Source organism: Dromaius novaehollandiae, chromosome Z (genome assembly GCF_036370855.1).
Source record: "Dromaius novaehollandiae isolate bDroNov1 chromosome Z, bDroNov1.hap1, whole genome shotgun sequence".
NCBI classification, from domain to species: Eukaryota; Metazoa; Chordata; class Aves; order Casuariiformes; family Dromaiidae; genus Dromaius; species Dromaius novaehollandiae.
In genome coordinates, this window is record NC_088132.1 from 30,856,648 (window position 1) to 30,881,119 (window position 24,472).

The 24,472-nt window shown below is 39.5% G+C and overlaps 1 protein-coding gene across 14 annotated transcripts in view; it reads left to right on the plus strand.

The window, feature by feature from the left end:
* LOC135323554 (aminopeptidase O-like) overlaps positions 1-24,472 on the plus strand; it is a 204,313-nt gene that overhangs the window by 75,194 nt on the left and 104,647 nt on the right. For all 14 annotated transcript variants that reach the window (XR_010386199.1, XR_010386201.1, XR_010386206.1 and 11 more), the window contains 4 exons: positions 8,981-9,170; positions 11,019-11,125; positions 16,112-16,214; positions 16,333-16,440. Coding sequence is in view for 6 of the 14 variants with exons in the window: in XM_064502218.1 (XP_064358288.1) it covers positions 8,981-9,170; positions 11,019-11,125; positions 16,112-16,214; positions 16,333-16,440 (508 nt within the window). In the remaining 8 variants the exon portion in view is untranslated. The remainder of the gene's footprint in view (positions 1-8,980; positions 9,171-11,018; positions 11,126-16,111; positions 16,215-16,332; positions 16,441-24,472) is intronic.

The window sequence follows — 24,472 nt, forward strand, 5'->3', positions numbered from 1 at the left end:
CAAGAAGCAAGTGTGTGTTAGATAGGAACTCATATTAAAAAAACAAAAATTTGGATCTGTGCCTCTTTTATGATATGAAAAGAAGTTCTGATCAATTCTTTTTCTTTTAAACTCTCTTAGATTTACCTATTTGTGCGTTTTCCTTAGAAATATCAGAGATTTGCAGCTTTCTCTCTCAATGTTAGGGATTTCCTGCATGATTCAGAGAGATCTGGAGTAGTCCTGGTTCTCAGGTGAAATGTTTGTTAAAAGAATCCTTAAAACCAAGAGTGTTTCTCAGGTTTGGTTTGTGAAGCTCCTCTAACTGTAGTTTGTCCAGTTTTAATAAGAGCCACTTCTGCCTTCAAGCACATTTCATTTCTGTCCTGCTTTTAACACAGTGATCCCAGTAGTTTTACACTGAGAAACAGAATCTTTAAAAGGAACAAGCAATATTTTCTTTCCTGTTTGTTTGCTTGCTTGTTCTGGTATGCGTAGATAAAGCTTTCTTCTGTATATTAAATAAAGAAAAGATGACACATTCCTTTTTTTTTTCTTGTGCACATCACCTTTTAAGATCCTTTAAAGTACAGGCCCTTGACTTGAGTGAATTTTCGCTGAATATGGAGCAGCAGATACGTTGTGCATCTTCTGTCTGGCTATCTGTCTTACCAGGTTATTTGTACTTTGGCTCTCAGCTCCGTTAATATCTATCAGAAACGTCACGATGTAGTAAAAGGAAATCCAGGGCTTCCAGTAAGAGCAATGACGGAAAGCTACAAATAATGAAATCCATCCATGATCAAATAATAGCATCCATCAATGACAAATATCATCATTTAGACTGGAACTGAGAAACGTTGTTAGACACTCTTCATCATATTAATCAGTTTAGTGACAATACAAAGAGCAGTTTGAAAAGGCTCTGAAACAAATGCTATGTGCATTTCTAATATAAAACAAGAGATTCTTTTTTAGTTTTCTCTTCAGTACATTAGAAGGGAAATTTTTCTTTTTTTTATTGCACAAAATCATTTTGCATTTGTAAAATGAGAGGTTTGAATACACTCTTCAGAGATTCTGTATGTTTCCATTACCCTCTTCTTTTTAAAATAAAATAATCAATTACATTAACATGATTAATTACAGTGATCAATTTCCATGGCCATCTTCTGTTCACTTTTTTTCATTTGAGCAAATGTTTAAGGTTAATCTTGTGGTCCTAATGTTATGAATCACTTCTAAATAAGAGAGAATGAATATAAAGAAAGGTACTAATAGAGACTTCCCAAACTGTGTTGTTTGTTACTAACCTTTTCAATAAATAGTGAATGACATAATATCTTTTTCCATTTTGCCATTTTTTAGTATTTGGAAGCCCTCAGGAAAATGTGGTAAAAGTTCCTTATGAAATCTGGAATTTAGTTCCTTCCTCCAGAATGTGGGTGAAATGTTGCCTGTATATTGTGTATATAAAATTCTTACCGAAATCAGTGGGAGCATTGTATTTCCTCTAGCTCCTCAGACACAAACAAAAATTTCACTTCTTCCTTTGAAACTCTTTTGCAACAGTACATATGTCAGCAAGAGTAGAGATGCTTCAAATTGTCATGGTCTTTGCATCAGCTATTTTGCTTCAAACACAAAAAGATGGTTCCATGAAAGCTAAAGAACTTAGGTACTCTTCACAGAGCAAGCTTGAAAGACTTATAATTTGGAAGTATTTGGCATGAAACAATGGAATTTGCTATTATGAATACTTAGTATGGGATTTGGAAATCAGTGACGCTGATTCACAAATTATTTTCTGTTAGCAATGTCAGTACGTGTTGAGGAATACTTGTATGTCAAGTGTGAAGGTTAAAAATTGAGCAGTTGTTGAGCCATTTGGCTAAGTTTTAGGGCAAAACAAGCATGTGTTTTTATGAAGTCACTTCATTTCCTCATCAGTTAAACATCAGTTAAATATGAAAAATCCATCCTGAGATACACAACACAAAAAGCTGTAGTCTCCCAAATATCTCTCTTTTATACTAGAACTCTCAGCTTTCAAAAGATTTTGACAGCATTGTAGCATTTGCTACCAGGCAGTATTGTGTAATTGATTTTGTAAGAGACTTCCGTTACTTAGTGGTTTTGTGTTTTAGTTCAAAAATCTGGATAAAAAAACTTAATGGGAGCTGAGAAGGTTTTGGATCTGTAATTCTTTCTTTATTACCCCATGATTGCCTATGCTAATTCTCCCTTCTGTACAACAGGAGGCAGCTTGCTGCCCGTACAAACCCTAGGAGTACAGAAGTTTCCAAATGAGTTGATATTGCTGTGCTTGCGTAAGACATTAGGACGTTGTATCCAGAGAGCTCCAAAAGAGCTTCATGCCCTGCAAGTTCTTCTATGTGATAAAGTTGTGTAAGATGATAAGAAGTGAGCTGAGATGTCATTAGGCATCCTGGGGCCATTAGCGGTCAACGAATGACTCATTGCTCAATGCCACGGTTCTTGCTTGGGTGGATCGGAGATTGATCTTGTCGCCTCTAGTTCCTGCTGAACTCATTATAAAATGGAATTGCTCGATACACTTGGATCCCAGACTTCAGATTGAACTCCACATGTAAAATATGTAAAATAAATTCTCTTTCCTTCTTCTTGGTTTACATCCCAAGTCAGGACACTTGAAGTACATAGGGTTGATTACTATGGTATGACTGCAGAATGGTATCAGCAACAGATAAGTTACTTTGTGCAGTGACTTTTTCTAAAACACTAATGAAAGGTTTTTTTCTGTTGTAGCGCTGTCAATGTGTCCTGTTCGTGTGTGTGCATGAGCTGGAGCTGTTCAAAGAAATGAGTTGCCTTATTACCATTTTTTTCATCTTGAAGTGTGTTCTTGTGTAAGGATCTCAAGAATTGGACCTAAGGAAAATCTTGCAACCCTTCTGTGGGAAGTGATATTTTCAGTCCACCATCTTAATATCGTGTAGATTGCTTGGATGCTTGGGTATATTTGAGCTGAGCCCCAGAAGAAAGCTAAAACTTCAAAACAGAGCATGCTTTAGAGAAAGTTAGAAAAGAATAAGGAACTTTTCTGGTAAGACTGATGTAAAAATTAAACTACCAGAAATGATTCTTTTCTGCTGGATGTAAGTTCTGTTCCTCAGCTAAATATATATTGTGTTTTAGTAGGTACAGCTCTGCATTTTATACTGGAAGTCCCCTGAGATAGATCGCACTGTTGTGCGATTGTTGTTGACTGTCCCACGAAGGTGCAGATGCTCAAATAAGAAGTTAATAGATGCTATCAACCTGAATATGGTTAAATCTTTTTGGTCTGATTTTTATATATATATATATATATATATATATATATATATATATATATACACACATGCACACACATATACACATGTATATATAGATATAGATATTCCTAAATAGCCTTCTTTGTTTCTTGACTTCTTTTATTTTTTATTGTTATAAAATTTAATGTAAAAATATTTGAGACTTTTTTTAATACTTAGACCCTTTACTCGGGTAAAAAGTTTCAGAGAAAATTGCGATTGACTTGTGATATGGGGAAAAATTGTGCAAACATCTGCTTGATATAGCATCCTATGTTAACCTTTTGGTTGTGAACATGAAGTAAAGAGCCCTTAATTATGGAAAATCGCATAGTATGTTACAGTTTTCCTTTATGCCTATCTGGGAGTGCATCAAATTGTTGTCTGTTTATTTTTTGAAGCAAATAAAATCTGTCTTTTTGTTCAGGTCAATATGATTACTTCTTTCACAGTAGCAAAATAAGGTTTTCTAGCATATGAAAATTTTATTTGTCAAATCCTGACAATATTTTCAGTATGGTTTTGTTAATCATAAAGTTCCGGAGCTATTCCTGTTTCAAAAGAGGACTTACAAAATTTCCTGTGTGAATAATGTCTGGACAAATCAAATCTATAGTTGATTTGCAAGTCCGAAGACATTTTAACTTCAAATAAAAAGCTATGGAAGGTGGTAGGTGTGACAGTTGCTGTAAGGGATAAGTACTGTCTTTTCACTTTATGCAAGTTTTTGCAACAAGTTTTGTTGCAAAAGGAGAAAATGCGTAATTTGGGATTGCAGATAGGAAAATATGAGGAGTTCCTACAAATCCTGGTATTTCTGTAGCAACTGTTTGAGGTTAGGCTCGTTATCTCTTTCCTTCCACCCTATCATTTTTTCTGAGTTTTATGCCAAGTATCAACTTTGCTTCTGAATAGTAATAAGAGTCTCGCCTGAGAGGGATTCACCCACATGTATAAACATCTTGACTAATCTGGTTTGGTACTGGGAAATAAATGAGAAGAAGTGATTGCCTGCCGGTCTGTGGGCAGGAGCAGGTGCTGCTCAGGTGTTTGGATGGGTCGTTAGGTGCTTGACTCTCTGCAGTTCAAAGACTGGATGCTGAATCATTGCACTCTGAGATTGGCTGATACAATCCTCCTTTCAACATGCAAGGGTTGCTGTTCTTCCCTATTGTCTACCCAAACCCAATGTTATTTTAGGATGTATGGAGTAAAAAGCCATGAGTTAGTGATCTGCCCCAGAATGACCTTCATCTCTACCTACGAGTCACTTGGTGGTTTCCAGTATGATTATTAGGGAGAGAAAACCCTCTTTATGAAGTTTCCGGTATTTCGGGCATCATGCTCAGAGTACTCTGACTACCAGATCCTTGTCTCTCCAGCAGCATCAGCATGTAGATCTGAGTCTCTGACACAGTGTAGACCTTGGTGATCAAAAAGGTTGTTCATCTCTGTAGTCTTCTCAGTACCGATTGCAACATATATAGTGCAATGCTAGAGATTATGGACGTAAATAATTGGATGTTGAATGTTTTTGTCTGTGGTCCGATGACACAAGTGTCCTTGGAGATAAATCACAAAGCAAGCTAACATTCAAAGTCTGATGCAGATACTGCAGACAATATGCTAATATTGTTCTCTGTATCGCTGGAATAATGTGGGCTGAAGGCAGCAGTACTGATGAGAGACTGCACAAAATACATGTAAAGAGCTGTCATTTAATTGTCTAACTTCATCAAATTCCATACCTGGTAATCTTCAGATGTATATCTTAATTTTAGTGTGTGCCTATGAAAATATTTTATAGGAACTTTTCCTGCTCCCTCTTACATGTTTGAGATGGGATTTTCCAGAAGCACAGTAACTATCTAACCCATTTACTATCTGACTCCCATTTTCTAAATAGGAAAAGATAAGCAATGTGTGGAGTGCTGTCAAAACATTTTTTTTTTTTTTGTATTTATTATTTGACTCAAATCCATGATAGTGGTTTTGGGCACTACTTCTGACTCCAGAAGCACAATATTCCAGCTGATACGGTCCCCGCTCTGTTATTTCAATAAACATATAAGAAACTGTATCTGCAGATCCCTATACGTTAAGGGAAAAAGACTCCTACTTCAAAAGGAATGGAACAAACCTGTTAGAACTGTGCTTCGTGTTCCTAGTTTATTAACTTGAGTGCATACTTAAGTTTGTGCACATACGTTTGGCTGCCGTTTGTGCTGTGTGTCTCTTGCCTGATAGCGCGTGAGCCGCCAAGGATAACACACCACGGCAGCCAGTGCGCAGAGCGGCACCTGCATCTAACTCGCAGTCTGAAGAAAAAGTTTTGCAAAATTGCTTTCAGAGATTTGGCTTCTAAACTGGTCAGATTACTTTTGAGGTCTCTAGGAGTCCTTGGAAAGCTTTTATTTGTTGTGGAGAACTTTTATGAAAAACATCTACATGGGTGGATTCAGGTGACTGGAACATCAAAACCCTTAGGTCTTTCACACCAAATGAAGAAATAATACTTCCCTTTTTTCTCCTTCCCCTTTCCTTCATGTCCTGTCTTTGGAAGGCGTTAAGGAGCTGAGATGTCCTTTAGCTACAGTCTAACTGGGAAAAAGAACTAGTTCCTTCTTTCAGTCAAGTGATACGAAGATCTAAGTTATGAGGGTGTGATTCTGGTCAGAATAATAACCTTTTGCTTTAAAAGTATAACCAAGTGTATACTTGTTGAAAACAAGTCATTAACTTCTTTTTCTGCAAGGGCCACTGGGAACGAGTCCAGCTTCCTGGGAAGGACTGATGGGGTTTTTCTTTTGTTAACTGGGAGAGGTTTCCCATCTTCCTTACCACATCCAGGCAACCTGTTCTGACCTGCTTTAGAAACTTGGGCCAGACTTGAAAAGATGTCAGCTCGAGGCATTTTATAAGCTGGGCATACCTGGTCGGGTCTGGAAGTAATTGCTGAGGTGAATCACCTTTGTCCATTCTTCATGTAAGAAACAGATTTCTTTCCTTTTCATTTCTAGTGAAAGCAACGGATATCGAGCCTTATAATATGTTCCTGGTAAATCAGGGGCATAGCAGGAGGTTTGAATTCATATTTTGACTTAAAAATACATATATTTTTGGCCAATTGCAATTTTGCCATCATCCTGATTACCTTAATTTTCACATGGAGACTTTCTTGCGTTATTGAATCTTTGAGGAAGAACACTGATAGTAGCTATGAATAATATTGCACATCCTAGGTGATGTTTAAAAAAAAAGAGATTTTGCTGAGAACAGAAGAAGTGGAGTAGAGCTTCTGGCATTCAAACATATACTGGAAATAGGGAATCTGTATTTTAAAGTAGTGCATAGAATCAAATTTCTGTCCAAACTAACAAATGCTGGACATATTCCAGAAGTACTTTTGGTCTTTGAGAAAATGAAGCTTAAGATAAATCGGAGCTTTGCCCTGTTCTCCAGTGATATCCGTCACTATACGAGGCTCTGAACTGCAGACGTAGCTGCTTGTTAAGGGCGAGCAAAATGATGGGAGTTATTTAAGGTGTTCTTAGGCAAGGAAGTTGCTGGCTGTACTCAATCGCTAAAATGAAATTCTGTCTCCGCATGTAATCTTTTGTTTTTGTCCTTGTAGAAAGCTGTATTTTGGGGGGGGGGGGGGAGGGGGAGGGACAAACGTAACTGGTGCTTTTTGTTTCTCGCAGAAAAGGTTTGGTAATCCTTTTGTGAAGGAGTGTGGCGTTTCTCTTATGAGCAAAAACTGGGAAATGCGGTCTTTTTATTTTTGTTTTGTATATACCTCCGGTAAGACCCTTAAAATGCAAACCATTCTGCGAGCCTGTTTATAAGGCCTGAAGTTACTTTTGTTTTGCTTAACCAAACGGCCGAATCCCTGCCAGCAGTATGTCTGGAATGTTATTTACTTGGTCCGGTTCTGAGGTTTTTCCTTGTAGCACTGTACACATGCCGCAGTTAGGGGTCATTTACTTAAAACTGACCAAAGTAATACCCCCAAAGCTGCAGTTATTCTTCTCAGCAGGGGCTTTATAATAAAAGGGAGCAGCTCATCATGTTTTGCAGCTTCTGTGCTCACACTTTTTTTTTTCCTCTTTTTTCCCTCCTCCCTCCCTCCCTCCCTTTTCATAAGCAGAATTGCTTTTGGCAAAGATTTGGAGAGCTGGTGTTTGTTCTTGCTTTGTTCGCGGTGACTCGATTCCTCTGTTGGCGCTCTGGTTCCTTACGTTATCTCTCACAACGCCAACCGCTTGAGATGTGTTAAATTGCTTTGCAGGATTATTAATAATATTTTATGAGGAGAATGGCGATGGAGTATGTTTTCCCCATCCAAACCCATGTATTTTACGGCCTCGGTTCCAGGCGTTCAGCTAGTTGCGAGGGAGCCGCGGGCGTTTCAAGGTTTCCAGTGAAGGGTAGGGCGGGTGGGGAGGCTCTCTGGGACGCTGACGGCTGACGCTCGACTCTTGGAAACGCCTTAAGGCCGTGTGCTCCCCTCCCACGCGAGGGAGGCTAGGCTCCCTGCTGAAGACCTGTGGTCGTGAAGGTATCGCCGTTGTGCTCCCCTTGCCTTCTAGCTGGCCGGAGTTGAGCAAACAGCTGAAACGCAGATGGCGGAGGCCTAGGGTTAGCGCGGGAAGGCTGCGCAGGTGACTTGTGCCCTTGAGAGTCCCGTCTGTGGCACCCTTTAACCCCTTGGGCGTTAGTCCTGGAGGGCCCTCATTCTGCTATCCTCCTTCTGTAGAGGTACTTGATTTCAGAAATTATGTAACCGCTGAGGAGTTAATGTCTAATCAGTGTAAACACAGCATAAATTGCCTTACAGCACAACGTGAGTTTGGAACTGCAGCGACTTGCAATTCAGCGCAAGCCTTTTTCATAGCAGAGCAACTGTTCATAGCAGGTCCTCCCCCCCATTTTCTTTTCCTATTGCACTTCAGTTGCAGGGATTTTAATGCATTGGGACGGGAGCAGAGGGAAAGCAGAGTAGATGCAGATTGTGGTGTTCTTGCTTGTTGTGAAATGTAGATGTTTACTGGCTATCTAGCCCTCATTTTGCTCATGTGCTTTTGGTAAAGGATGTTCTCCTTCCTCTTCATCTGCCGAAACCTCTTATCCTCAGATGGTATCTTTTTTAGCTTGTGTTAAGCTGTAACAAGTGCATGTGCTTTGCTATGCGTGGTCTTTGTTGTTTTTGGAGAGTGATTTGTTTTCTTTATAAAAAGTTTCTGCTGTATTTATTGCCAGCTTTGATCATTTAACTGATAAATACCTGCTGCCTATATTCGCACCTGCTCATCTTTTATTATCCTGTCTTAAATATAAATGCTTCTATTGAAATAAATCAGCCTTGTAATTTGAAAAATACAGAACTTTTGGGTTAAGTTACTTCTTACAGGTAATAGCAGTTTGACGGTTGAATACAAAACAACTGCTTGGCAGAGTTTTAGTTTGACTCTCTGCCAACCGACAATAAAGTGCAACCTAATTCCTAAAAACGCCTGAGCTATAAACTGTCTGTCATGACCTAGCATGCATACAGTAATAACAGGCTGACAAGGCTAATAAAGTCTAGGTAGTATTATAGCCATGCCTTGCATGTTTTAACAGGTCTATAATGGACTTTGTCCTTCATTCGTGTTGTGCAGCCCCCATATCATCTTCCTGTCGCAGAGCGTGTTACCTGGAGGGCGACATCTCTGTGGAGCACGTCTGTGTCATGAAATTGCTCATGCTTGGTTTGGACTGGCCATCGGTGCTCGTGACTGGACCGAAGAGTGGATAAGTGAAGGGTTTGCCACTTATTTAGAAGATATATTTTGGGCCAGGGCTCAACAGGTAAGGTGACAATACATCACTTCTCCATTGAGTCACGTGGGAATGAAAATTATATACCCTTCTGTCAGTTTTAAACTAAACCCCTTGTGTTATGAAGCTAAGTCTTTCAAAGTGGCACTGGAATTTGCATGCTAACTTGGTTTAAAAAATAATACTCCTTCCTCCCCTATCCACAACGAATGCTGATCTTTACCAAGGTAAAAGTTGGTGCAAAGAATGGAAACATCTGTTTGTCAGTGATTACCTTCCCAAAAATGTACTACTCAAATATTACCATTGAGCTACCAGCAGTTGTTTGGCAGTCTTTCCACTTGTATTGTACTTCTGCACCTGAAATAATCAGTGGTGTCCTACTGTGAATATTGTAATATTCCAGGCACACTGATGCGAATCGTATCTGTTTGCCCTATGAAGAGCCAAGAAGCAGGCCTTGAAACAAAATGGTTGCTGATGGATGGAGCACCAAGGCTTGCACTTTTTTTTTTTTATACCGCCTAGCACAAGTTACCCCCTTCTCAGAGGCTTAGAAATCATAGTCCATCCTAGTCCATCCTAAAGTGTAAAGCTCGCAGATTACATGTCAGCTAGTGAAGTGGTTTTCCGAGCGGATTCTTTTTTGTCATATCTCTGCTCCTTGAAGCATTTTGTGTGTTCATTTCCTCCTATACTTGTGTCAGGCCCTGCTTCTCTTCTCTTCTCCCCTCCGTCTTCTGGGGCATCGTTTAAGTCAGTAGGGCTCCTTGTGTGGAAGAGCAGGTGGGACTGGGAACTGGCATCATAAGCTCTTCTGAGTTTCCATTTTACAGAGGATCAGGCCTGTTTATAGCACTGAATAAAACAGAATTTCTTGTCGCTTTCTGGAGCAAGGAAGAGAGAAAGGCTGTCCAAACCTTTTGCTTTTTCCTTCTGGTCATCCAACTGCTTTCTGCCATTACCTTGAGCATTGCTCCTCTGTTGTGAGCTGCTCACGTTCATCCTACACTTCTGTGAGTTACTTGAAAGCACTTTCACTGTAGCAGGTACCTGTCCGTGTAGCTGAGTGGAAAGGAGTAAGCAACAAAACAGGCTGAGTACTACCCTTGTTAATTTGTAAGGTCAGAAAATTTGTTACTGTTTCTTTTCCTTTTTGGAATTAGTGAGTAATTTTGGTGCTGTGTAATTGTGGGATTAGGAATATGTTCCATACTGCAATTTCAATTGTGACTGAAATATTGATTTAATGCAGGAGAATATGAGCTGTTTTTCCCTTCATCAATCTCCCTTCTTTCCTCCCTCATAATAAAAAAAAGTGCAAGTTAGTTGCTGATTTGTAAGCTGACAACCTGGAATTTATCTCATAAGCATACTTCTCTGTTAATATGGCTTTTATGGGGGAAAATACAACAGGGAGCTTTTACCAGTGTGGCAGAAATAGTAGGAAAGAGGGGTAAAATCAGGACACAAAGCAGCTCTTTGCTTTCAAGGCTGGGAAGAGTAAAGATGCAGCCAGAACCGATATGCCAGGTATCTGTACTGCATGTGCAGTTCACTTATTGCCAGTCACCGAGGGGAAAACAACATGCCTATCTCTCTCCTCAGGCAGAAATATTTAACCGACTATTGATTTGATGTGCCCAGTGAGGCTCCCGTTTCCCTCCGTGCTGCTATTAACTCTTAGAGCAGCAGCCATAATTTTTGTTGTTGCTGCTGTCGAAGGGTGTGGATGCCTGCACCGCTCCCTGCATTTCCTGCATGTTAAAGGGAAGCAAAACAAGTTTCTCTTTCTGCAAAGTATTATTGACTGCTGGGAGACAACAATCAATGATCTGTGGGGTTTTTTTTTTTTTTTTTTTTTGGTATCCTGGGCAGCTGTCACATGATGAAGTAAAAGGGCAGCAGGAATTGAAAGCTTCACTTCGCTGGCGACGACTCAGAGATGAGGTGCAGAACTCAGAAGAAGAGCTACAAGTTTTACGGTAAAGATCTGCCAGTGTAGCATTTGCCTTTGCTGCTTCTCTCCCTCCCTCCCTCCCTCCCTCTGTCTCTCATTCTCTCTCTCCTATTTTCCTCCTTCTGTTTTCTCCCTCTAAAGGACATACATCCAAATCATCTGATTAAATCCACTGCATTTCCTTATTTCCTTCTGAAGAAAAAAGAAAAGTCAAATTAAATTGTCCAGGTTATTCATCTTGTGTGTAATGTAATTGCTTTCCTGCTTGTTAGAAAAAGCTTTCCAAAAATGTGGGGTTTAGTTTGATATATAAAATGTCTCTAAGCATTTTACAAGAGCTTCTATTTGGGAAAAGAGTGAGAGGCCATTTCCTGAACAAAGTTCGCTGTTTGAAGCCATAACAAATTCTTTTTTTTCTCTGGCTGAAGACAAGCACTTGCAGGAGTATGACATGTAACTGCCAAGTTGAATGAAGCTTTTAAAACAAAGGAAAATGCAGGATGAACTATCTAAATGTACTTTCTCTTTAGAAATGACTAATGCTATTTAAACAACATTTTGTTCTTTACGTACCAGATGCTGAGCTCAAGGCTGCTTCTCACATAGCTAAATATATTAGATCAAAAAAGGGTTCTTGCTTTGCTAATGATTTAATAATCTGGGCTGTTCTAATTGGTGTCTTGGGACTTTGCCAGTCTTTTATCTTGAGGTATCTAGAGTGGTTGCCTAACGTCTCCACTGCTTGTCTCCCGCAACAGTCTTTGACCAAGAAAATTGAGTTTGCTAATCTGAACTCCAATTAGCCCTGTACTGACCAAATCACTGAAGTGCAGGGACAGAGAGATTATTCAGAACATCCTCCTATCTGGCACTGCATGCAGTGTGCACGGACCGCGTAAAACAGATTCTTACTAACTTGTTCTCAGAAACCTCCACTTAAAAGGTTTGTGCAGTATCTAGCTAAGCTGTTTTAGTGCTAGCAATTAAAAACTGTTTCCTAATATCCGGCCAAAATCTTGTTTATTTCAAGTTACGTGGATTTCTTCTTTTCTTTCAACAAGCAGCAGGGAGGAACAAACTGATCACCATCTTCTTTGTAATCCTCTCTTACGTGTTTTCAGAAGACTGTTGTCATTCCATTCATTTAGAGGTCTTCTCTTCTTTATGGGCTTTCTCTCTAGGACCTAAAAGCCTGTTGTGTTTGGGTACTAGGTACTGTTCACCAATGGAGAAATTCTTCCCTGTGGCTTCGTGTCATCCAAAAATGTGTCATCAACTTTGTGTAACTGTAGTGTTTCATTGATCTGCCTTAATTCACATTTACTGATGAATTGTGTGTCACACTTGCAAGCAGAGTCAGTCAAATTATACATTTGCAAGTGTGCAATTTGATGATAGGTATACATACAAAAGCAAGCCTTATCACTAGCTGCCATACAGCTGCTACCAACACAACTACTGATTGACAGAGTCTGAGTTTGTTTGTTTGTTTTTAAATAAATTACTTTTAGCCTGAAAACATTGCTTCTTGTGATAGGGGACTTATCTGGATGTTTGTTTTTCATGTTCAATATTATGGAATTGCATGTGCCTTCTTTTAATTATATAGTTATTTTTAATAAAATGTGCATGTGGTATAACTTTTTAACTTTTTTTTCTAGGGCTAAAATATCCTTTACAGTTTGAGACTCAAGGAGGGTCTATTTATCTGGAAATTGAAACTGAAGTTTTCTGCAAATTTCCACAGTTAGTAGACATCGGTGTCTCTGTAGTTACCATGCCGTACTTGCCTTTTGCATAGTGATATTCTCAGTGCAAATACAAAAGAGTGATAAGTTAGTTTGTGTTTGTAAAACTAGGCCACTAAATATGCACTTCACAAGAGGAACTTGATGCCAGCTTGGGGTTCTGTGAATCTCTGCCTCTCTGATTTCCCTGGTTTCCTGCAGTTGCATCTAAGAAGGACTTTCCACTGGTTTCAGTCAAACATAAATGTTTTCTGCCCCCTCTGTGGCATGAACTTGAATTAGTTCTCTCTTTGCATATTTAGTATTTTTCCTTTCTTCTCAAAGTATGTCAGTATGCTTTCCAGTACTGGTATATCAGGGAGAAAATTTCAGTCTTTCAGTTGTGCTGGATGTGGAGCCTGTACTGGTTCAGGCTTGTGTTTTTATGTAAGCATATTAAAAGTAAATGATAACCTTTCATTTCTTTTTCCAGCCATGTCAGGAAGACAAAAATCAACCAGCCTGCTCTTCCTTAGCACAAACACATTTTTCAGCTACCTTTTTTTTGTTCCCCACTGGACAGTCATGTGTGTTTTTTTTTTTTTCTGTGCTTTCTCCTGACAGCAGGAAAACCCTGTCCACAGTTTGACAGCTGATCCTGTTAACTCGTGATCCAACAAATGAGCACCTATTATGACTAGGTGAAAGCCACACACCAAACTGATCATCAGCGTTATGTTTCTTCTCATTATGGATATTTGATGCTATGGCCATCTTATGTGGTACCCACGAAAAATGAGGTCGGGTATGAAAGCAAATGATGAGTGTCTTTTTAGCAGGCAACAGCTCTGAAAGGCAGCACAAGCAATTCTTCAGTGTTGAAGAAAACTTACAGCACTGACATGTAGTGCTTACGTAAGAAAAGACTTCAGAGCCCTGTATATTTTCTCGCAGAGTTTGAAGCAAACCTGCAGACATATAATCACATAGGAAAGATGACTCATTTCTCTGGCCAGCATTAAGTCTCTCCTGGTATCAAAACAAGGAAGACTTGAGAAGTGCATTTCTTTCTCTGGAGTGAAGCTGGCACTGAGATCACTTCTTGCACTGGCCTTTGATTCAACTTCTGCCTGTGAATTTTCACAAGGATAAGCCAGTGTTGATACCTATTCCGCTTCCTTCAGAAATATGCCGATATCTAAAATCCACCAGGTAGCAACTTGAATAACTTGAATCAGCTCGGCCTTAGCGTTATGCCCAGCTTTATCTACTAGAATAGATGCCAGGTTTGCAGGGCAGTGGAACAATCATTCAGTCTCTGGACCTGCAATGTGTTGTAAGTATACTAAGCATTGCTTTAAATTAGCATGCTGAAGTACTAACTGCACTGCACAGGGTAATGTTCTGAATATTTACACTGTTGCACAGGCATTGTGGGGTCTGTAGCATATATATGTACATGTATATATATACATCCTTTGCGAGAGGAAATTCTTCAGTACCATCAGTCAGATGGGATACTGCTTTCCAGACACCTGCTACACAGGCTCTACACAGGCACTAAGTTGAAGGTGGAAGGAAGGATGACTGCCTAATTTAAAATAATTGTGATTCTGGGAGATGTTTCAGTTTAGCGTGGGTCCTATAACCTGTGCTCAAACTCTGCTTTTCAAAGTCTACAGAACTGAGCTATTTATCATGAGAGAAACAAGGAGCAGTTTTGGTTGTCTCTTTTATACTCAGAGAACAACGTGAAAAGTTGCATATGAAATTCCAACAGGCCTTACTTCCAGGAGACTGATCCGAATGGGGAATAAGCATGCTCCTATCTCCTACTGTGGGCCTGTGATGGTTACAGTGTCTCGAGGAACCAGAGCTACCCTAGGATAAGAAATCAATTATTGATCTCCTTTCATTGTTGAAAGATCTTCCTAGAAAGAAAATCTGAGGTGTAGCATGGGAAAGGACTCTGTTAGGAACAGTGTAAAATTGAATCTGAATTTTCTTTTTCTATTTGATCTCAAATAGTCATCTTTCATCTAGATTTTTCAATGTCAAGTGAATTTGATGTGCCCAGGTCCTAAGCGTAGTGCTTAAAGGGGAAAAAATGGCTTGGCACTCTTGGCAGAACTGTAGTAAGAAGCCATTACAAACAGACAAAAAAAGGAAGAATGTTTTCTGTGAGGCAGACCAAGACAGAGAAGAAAAGAAATTTGATCACTGGAATTAGCTCATGAGCAGCGTGTGGGTGATGCGGTTTGAAGAGTCCTGCGCTGCTGTGGTCTGTGTTGTCCCTGCTCTGTGGAACTGGGGGAAGAGAGCTTCGGTTTCTGAGACTGGCCTTTCGAAATCCACACTTAGAACTGGGGACGTTGCTTTAGTCGCGCAGGCTCCTAAGAAAGACTTGTGTTCTCAGACAGATGGCTAGGATATTTTCTGGATGGAAGATAAAAATACTGAATGACTCTTCAATGCTGTGTCTGCGAAAATACTTCTAAAACGAAGAAAAGAATATTTGCATAGCTTCTCTCTCGTTTTGCTGTGTGCTTGCAAGAGCCTAGGAGTCCTCTAGACTTTACTGATGTAGATTTTTGACATACCAGTTGTTTTGTTACTTTTAAAAATCAGGCAGTCAAGAATTAATTTTTTTTCTAGGCACTATTACCTGTCTGAAACTCTCAAATCTGTGTGTAAGAGGCTCGCTCTCTTAAAACTTCGATCACTTTTCTTGCAACCCGAAACAGCAAAATGAAGAACAGAAAATAATTTCATCTGCAGTGAATGGCATGCGAATGAAAGACATTACTCTTGCAAGTGTAGTTATGTGAGCTGTTGTTAAGCCACTGTTCGGGTGTAAGAAGGGGAGCTCTAGTCGAACAGAATGACTTCAGTCTCCTCCTTTTCCTTTCCCTTCTGTCTGAAATGTCTGTTGTTTTGTTTTGTTCTGTTTCCCTTTGTTCATGAGGTGTCTGTGCACTGTGGAATGACATGCAACATAATGTCATGCTGGCAGTGAAGAGCGTACGCCAACTTAGTGATGCCTCTCAGTTTTACCACAGCTGTCTGGGCAGCTATATACAAAATTGCATTAAAATTATGCAACTCCTTATTTCTTTTTGTTTAAGCCAAATTATTTAACTTGGAGTAGAGAAAAAGACTGAACGAGTGACAGGTGTCTAGAGATACTATGCCATTGACAGTGCTTTCAACTGTAGGAGCATGTAATGTGTGAGTTATTTCTTTACTTTCTTATCCAAACCTTAATTAGTCTGCTGTCATTTCAGGCCCAACAAAGAGAACACAGGAGAAGTGAGTGAGTCTGGAGCATCTGTTGTCAAACATGGTCTTAAGGCAGAAAAAATCTTCATGCAGGTTCACTATTTGAAGGTGAGTGTTGTAAGCTGTTTTTTGTTGGAATTGATTTGCTAATATTATGAAGACTTCTTTCTTTTAGACATCAGCTAATTCATAGCTTCTTCCTTGTTCTTGGCTTAATTTCTTGCAGGGTTACTTCCTTTTGCGGTTTCTGGCAAGGACGATAGGAGAGGCTTCATATCTTGCATCATTAAGAAAATTTGTCCATAAGTTCCACGGGCAGCTTGTCCTTTCTCAGGTACTCTGCTTTGGGTTCTCCTTACTTTCTGAAAAAAACAAAAGAACTAAATCACTGGTTTTGGTTATGGTGTGAAAAGGGAACAGCAATTGTAACTTGGCAATACTGGTGAAACCCCTACCTTCTAGGGGGCAGTACCTCTCTTCTGGGTGATGCATAAATCTGACACTCTGCTTGTGTCTGATTTGTAAACAATGGATGGAACTTTTTTTGAAAGTATCAGCCCAGTACTCTGAAAAGCCAATATTCATAGATGATTTCTATAGATGAATTCATAGATGGTTTCATAGATGTTTTCAAAGATAGTCATTTACTGTACTGGAGTTGTCTGCTGTACTCTCTTGACTACTGAGTTTGGGTTGTGGTTAGTCAGTCCTTTCCCAGATACCTCTCTTTCTGCTAGAAGAGAAACACAGAGTAGGAATGTAACTGAAAACTTCCATAAATAGTAACAGTGTGTGCGTATTGCTTTCTGACTTTATTTCCTTCCTCCCTGCTTGCTGCTTCATTCAATGCTTAAAATTGCACAGCCTGTTAACAGGACAGTGTCTTTTCCACCAAGTCAGTGTCCCATCACTCTGTGGCCTTATACCCACCTTTAGTACAGTCTCATCACAGCCTCTGTATAGGATTCCTCATCATGGTCTGTACTCCCACCCTTTCTTTCTAAAACATTCTTCTGTCTCTCTGTTGCTGAAGAATTAATCCACAAGGGATATTTAAGATGTTTCCTCTTTATTTCAATAGACTTTCCTGCAGTAGCTGCCCACTCTTGAGAGCAATATTTCTCCTAGAACAGGATTTCTTCCTGGATTGGTGAAGGCTTGGCTTTTAAAAATAAAATAAAATAACATTGAGTTAGGAATCAGGATATGCTCTCCCCAAGTCCAACTAGACATACTAATCACTTGAGCTACAGCCTTAGCTTGTTCTCTTCCTGACACAAATGTTGTATAATTATTTCATGCAAAGTAGAACAGCTTCAGAAGGAAAGATTGAGCAAACCACACCACGGAAGCAACCATTAGGTAGAGCATCCACCTGGGGTTATAAATAGAAGTTTACCTTCCCCCAGGCCTTTCTGAAGGAGTCCTCTAACCACTGGTTTTGTTATTAAAGGAGGGACTGTCTTGTCCTTCTCTATTTTGTTTTGAGAAGGGATGACGTAACTCTGAACCTAAAGTTCTAGGAAACCTTGTCACTGGTGATGAAACCAGCTTATTCCCTGGCACTGCAGTTTGTTGCTTCTTTAGTGTTGCAAGCACAACCATTCGTAGAGGTGTCTGTGAACTAGATCGTTAAAGAGATCACGGTTAAAAACAGGCCTGGAGCGAAAGGCACAACATGACAAACAGAAGAACTAGAAGATGGCAGCGTGATAGGAGTGAGGAATAGCAGAAGAGAGCAGAAAAGGGATACGAGTGAATTCTTGAAGTTAGTTTCTTCACTGAAGACTCTCTTTTTGGAATACGTTTTAAACTGTAGAAAGGTTTCAGGATGGTGACCATCAGAGAAGAGTCCTCAGATCTTGAGGAGACGAGGTCTAATGCACTTCTGTCTTTTCTGGCTGCAGTGGGTCTTTGCTCAGTGTGCTGGCTGTTCTGGATCTCATCCTTAAAGACATATCTGTCCCTGTGTATTTTACAAATAGCCCACAGACCTGTGGATTCATTTGGATGTCAAGTTACCCAAAAGGGAGGCATAGTAGCTCTACTGCAGCAACTCCGGAGGAACACTCAGGGTGTTAAGGGAATTAATGTTTCCACTGCTGTGGCTGTTTCCTGTGCCATGTCACCGAGACCCTGAGCGGTTATATTTGGTGCACTGTGGAAAGTGCCGGTGACTATAGCAGCCTCATCTGTACTAGAGTGCCTAAAATCATGAATGTGGCGCTTCACTGTTACACGGCTGGAAACTTTTTGAAAAATACAGAGATCCTGAAGTTGCTGAAAGCAAGAAGCAGCGCGGTGCTTTAATCTGCTTGTAAGAAAGGTGCTGATGTTTTTGTGAGGAAAAGATTAGCTGCTTAGGTCTCCTGCTTGACATGAAATCAGTTGTCAGTAGACTGCGTAAGTACTGCAACCTGTTAGAAGCCCTAGCACATTATCCTGTTAGTCACTATAGCTAGATACCATTGCAGTGGAACTGCTGGTCTACTAGTGGTTTCTCCTTTTGCCCTGTATGCTGCTGTGAAATGTCAATTTGCAGACTAACTCTAGTCTCACAAGCTGAAATACTGCATGCTGTAGTACATAAAAGCAACTGTTTTTGGTAATTGAATAAAAATATGCTGAGTATTTTTTATTGAAGCAAGAGTAAGAGATGCTTTTATTTAAAGTTTCTTAGGCTACTTTTTACTTGAATATGTGCAATATGTGCATAGCTATGTGCTTAGCTTAGATCAAAAATATATACTTTCCTTCTTTTGAAGATATTTGTTTTGGTGGAAGTAGAGCTGTGTGGTACACAATAAAAGCTGTATAGTGTACTATGAAAGTATACTGGTTGTGTGCAATAAATATTCTTACCTTGAGTGCAATGCTTGGAACACTCCTAGATGGCTGTGCTTGAGAATCAGGTATAAATGGGTCACCAAATCATAGTGATGCTTCATGTGCTTTTGCCTTGTTTCATTGCAGCCTAAATCGAGCTCCCCTTGAAACTGCTGGAAAGAGTCAATCTACAGCGTAGGCAACTGTGTAATAACAATTGCACGGCAAGACTGAAGTTTGGTCGCTATGCTAAAGAAAAAAATGCATAGGGGATAGGCTGTATCAGACTGTAAATGTATTGACTTTCTCTGTAAGAAATCTTAGCTTAAAGGTTATATTTATGTAGGTATCTGCTATAGGTAGATAAGCAATCACAGTAGGAATTGGAAATGCAGAAGCAATGGAGCAAATTTAGTACACAAAGTTTATTATTCAAGTTCAAGTTCTTCCTTGAACAAACATGCTGTCAGCATTTAAATGAGTAAAAGATTTAAAATAAATAGAGGTACAAGTGGTAAGTTTAAATATTGTGATGTTGTACTTTCACCTTGTCCAAAATAATTGTAAAGGTTCTGAGCCTTAGGAATTGTGGGGAAGAGGGAAAGTAAAAACAGTGAAAATAATTGCCCACATTCTGAATACTAGTCTTGTTTTCAGTGGTGTTTGTAGTATTTTTCCTAGATGAGAGCTGCAGGTGCAAGGAAATGACTTCAGATGTGAAACATTAATCGGTTTGCTTTTTTCCTTCATTTTGATTGCATGCTCAGTATGTTTTTAATAGTAGTTTTTGTTTATTTTAGTTGAGTTAGCAACAGACGAGTAAAGCAAGTCTGGAATCTTTGAGAGGGATTTAAAAAAAAAAAATCTTCCATTTTTCTTTCTGTGGGAGAATTCACTTAGTAACTGCTTTAAATAAACTTTTAAAACAATGAATGGAGAGTTACTGACTATAAATAAATAGAAAGGAGCACACGTTGCTGATGCTCCTAACGCAGTTAAAGCTATTGTTCAGTTTGATACTGAAATAAGAACACCTTGAGAATTGAATTGTTTGCAGACTTTCATTTTTATCTACTATAATAACAACCCAAGGTCTGTTGCATTTGCCCATTCTGATACTTATAATTTGCTATAGTAAAAAGACAGTTAAGGCAGCTCTTCAAAAAATTACGATTTATGCTATGCTTGAAAGCTTTAAAGGCACGTGTTGTATACGTACAAACCCCTGTGTGCATACCTACATCAGCGTGCTCCTGCACAGCCATTTGCATAGGTACGCAGCATCGTTGTCAGTTTTCTACGAGGAACTGGTACCCGCGCGGACCACTCATCGTCCATGTATTTGCTTGCAGAACCCTCGGAGCTAGAATTGGAAGTCTCAGCATGCGGCGCACTCGTATTTTGCCATACCAACCTCTAGAAACTTTTCTTTAAGCAAAAGTTTGTCTAAAAATTTCTCTCCGGCGCTTGGCCTCAGCCGTCCCACGCCTGCCAACCTGAGAGCTGCAGCGGAGCGCCGCTGATGTCAGCGGGGCTCGGCGCCAATTCTGGCGCCCGGCCGCCCGCAGCAGCCGGGAGCACGGGGGTCTCTGCCTTCTGCACTCCCGCGGGCTTGGAAAACAGAAAAAGGCAGGGTAACGTTATTCAGATGGAGTCAGTTTTCTGTCCCAGCTCTTGCACGAGTGAGGAGATTCCTCCTTTTTGTTGCTGGCTCAGCCCTGTGCAGCCTTCATTCGGTTTCCTGATACAGACACGCAATGGGACAGTCTTTAATTACTGTATGATCACAGTCCCTTCAGCTCCCCTCCACCCCTCAAAGACCTTTGCCTCATTTATGTGGAGTAGGTGTTGCTCGCACATGAAGCAGCTGGTCGGTATTTTGTTCTCTGTTCATTGTTCACTGCTTGGCACCGTGCTTTATTTACTGTACAGTATGCTTTTCCTTCTGGGTAACTCTTTAAATTTTAACAAGAATAGGGAAATAAAAAAAAAAAAAGTTACCTCTCTTGGTCAAACATTTTAACCTGAGATTAACTATATCTAAAATACTTACGTATATGGCAATTGATTAGTATATAGACTAGTTAATTATATTGCACATTTTAACAACCCATTGTGTTAGTATATATCTTATCCCTATTTCAGATGCAAATATCTTGAAAGAAGGAATGATGGATTATGTTTGAAGGGTAACTAAGATTGGGTGAATAAAAGTGATTCATATATTATAAGGCAGTATTATTTTTCTTTGTGAGAAAACTTCCTATTTCTTTTTTCTGATGTACTTTTCTCAAAATAAGGTTAACTATGCATTTTAAAGGACAGAGAAAGAACACAATGCAGTAGAGCTAGAAATGGGACTGGAGAAGTCAGCAGAAAGGAATGAAGCTGGGAGGACCCCAGATGTTTTATAATCACATCTAATACAGATGACTGATTTAAAAAAGTTAATTTTGTCACATATTTTAATATCCAACGATATAGATATATAAAAATCCAAGTAGCTTTTGGTATTTCCTGTCCCAAGTACAAAGATCTTAAAAGAAGCGGTAAGTTGTGCAAGTATAATAGCCTTCTATCAGGAAAGCGTCCCATATATCTGAAAATGTGTCCTGGGCCTTTCTGAAAAATCATTCCCATAGTTTCCGAACTTACCAAGTTTTGAATTTCAGTCTTCAACTATGGAATTTTTTTTTGCATTTCCACTTGTGTTATAGTAGTCTCTCACTTCTCTGCTCAGCTAAAGTTTTCCTGTTTGCTCAGCTTCCATTTAGCATCCTTGAGGCTTAAAATTACATGGTAGCTTGTTGTGCAATTCAGTTTGATAGGAAAAAAGATTAACTCTACAATTAAATTCTGACCAGAGCAAACAGACAAGGGAGCACTCCCAAAGCATGTGGATTTTATTTGTGCCTGCTGAATCACAGCTCCAGCTTTTCTTTGATTTAGTGGAATATATTTTAAGTAATCATAGTCAAATGCGTCTCCTATATGATTTTCTGCTGGATAATCTTAAACCAAAGTCCAAAGAATGATTGAGGGTTCTGTCTGGAATCGTCGGTATAAGACAGGTATAAAACATAGTTCTTCATCTTTTTCTCATGTGTGTATGTGTATTCTTATATGTTTATACATATAAAATAGAAGGAATCTGTGTTTAATTCAAATTTTTAGGCAGTGGTATATTTAGTATTGGTAATGGACAGTGAGAATCTGTGTATTTTCTGAGGAAATTAAAGCAATTCAGTTGAGTCTGAGACAACACAGACTCCAGGGTCAAAATGCTTGGAGAAGGCATGTTCCAACTGGATGCTTTCGTTTCCCTGCCTGGAATCTAGGTTGAACCTTCCCACCAATAAGGCAAGGAGGAATGCAAACACGTTTTCAGTAAATTAAGTGATAATCAACATAATTCCTCCAACTTATCTGTTCCAGGAATGGGCTTACCTGCTCTAAGGTGTTTTGATATGCAGGAAGTGGTAGATGTTATGTGTAAAAGACCTAGGGCTCTGACGGAAGCCCTCTTAGACATATAGATGGGGTAAGTTAGGACTTGCTTCCCTTAGTTATTCACCCTGTACGTAAGAGGACAAGTATACTAGGTTTAGCTGGAGTGGTTCAGTCTTGTTTGTTAGCTTAGACTTATGATGAAAGTTGCTTTGTGCAAAACCACTGGATTCTGAATTTGGGCAGCTCAGGCAGAGATACAAGACAGTAACCTCAGGCAGAGAAGGGGGGAGAGGAAGGACATCCAGGGGCTGCTGTCACCTTAAAAGTCTACAGGAAAGCTTTACCAGAAGATGCTTGTCAGATCGTCTAGCATGCTGTGTTTTCCTGGTTGCCGTGACTGTTGGTCATTTTGCTGTAGGGAATTGCCAGTAATCGGAGTGCAGTTCATTGGCAAGGGATAAAGAGGCAAAAAAAAATCATCTTTTAGATGGAGCTAGTCAGTGGCTCTGTAGCCTGGGGCTTAAGCTGTTGTCCTGTCTGGCTACAGATTGCTGCCTGATAATAGAGCATAAAGCTGGAGAGTCTAAAAATGCTCACTCTGATAGGAAGTTGTAGTCTTTGGAGGGGGATTCTGGGCTTGTTACCAAAACCTCATAAGGAAGATTTCAACATGCTGCTGATTTTGTTAAATAAAAGGCAGGAAGATGAATGGGGAGGGAATTCAAAATAATCATGATCCTAGGAAGGATGCTTATTTGTATTATACATACTTTACCCCCTAAAAGGGATGAAGTAACATTTACCATTTAGTTAAGTCATTTACAAATTCTGTAATTGTTGGGGTAGTTAAACTTTGAGTCTGTAATTTCCGTAAGAAACTGGATGTAAATGCATTTGGAGTTCATTTGTTGCCAACTGAATGTCCTTTTAGATATATCGCTTCTAGTCATGAAATCTCCATTTCTTCTGTCTACCTCCATTCATATTGCAGTTAGAGAATTTAAACGAAATTGTGTATTGGTCATAGAGTACTTGAAATATGATTTCAGTTTTCCCACAAAGAGGAGGCTATTATCTGCCTTTTAATATTCTGTGTTCCCCATTTAATATCAACATGTGTGAACAGAGAGAGGTATCTGTCTGACTCCCCACAACAGTTTAAGAATAGAAACATCCTAGTGGCTGTTAGAATATAAGAACTGGCATTATCATACAGTGTCTTCAGCGACGGAATAAAAGATCTTCTCAACCCAGATTTGCCTGCTTCCTGCTTCAAGTAGCCTCCATCCCCAGTTCCTCAAGGTTACTTCTCTCAGCCTGCTCCTCAGTCGTTAGGTCCCTGCTCTTCTTTGACTCAGACATGCCACATTTATTAGCAGTGCAAAGAAACTCTCTCCTTGATCTCAATTCACACTCTGTTTCCGGATTTGATCTGGTCAGCAGCAGCCCAGAGTTGCAGTTGTGAGGAAGATTGTTGGCTTCAGTCTGGAACATGGTGAGAGTAGACAAGAGTCTTCAGGGAATTTAGTTATGACAGTCTCGCAATCCTTTGTGAACATGTGCAAACTCATTTTTCAAAGACTTCTTCAGTTTGGCCAAATGTGAATAAAATTCCACACGCTGCAGAATAACAGCTTCCGTATATAGGGAAATGTTGTTTTCTAGCCTCTAGGTTTCCAGCCCAGAAAAAACAACAGAAGTAAGTAGGGAAGGTGAGTTTATTTAACAATATAAATATAACTTGATTTGGTAATAATGCAGCACTGTGGTGGCATGTGATTACTAACTTATATTTTCTTTCTGGCTTCACTGAACTAGTTGTAACAGAGAAGAAAAAAACACAATATATTTTGTTTTGTGATCTGATTCAGCATTTATTTGCCCTGGCCATATCACGAGCCTTGTTTCAAAATGTAAGGTCACTAGAACCTCTTAAAGAAAATGCCATCAAAATTTATAAACAGCACATTATCTCCTAACTTTGCTCTTGGGCACTTCTGAACCATTTTATCTGAGAGGGAAGAAAAAAATAGCCTGAGGATAAAATTTCAGTCCAGATGGTTAAAGTTTGGCAAAGTTATATGCAACTG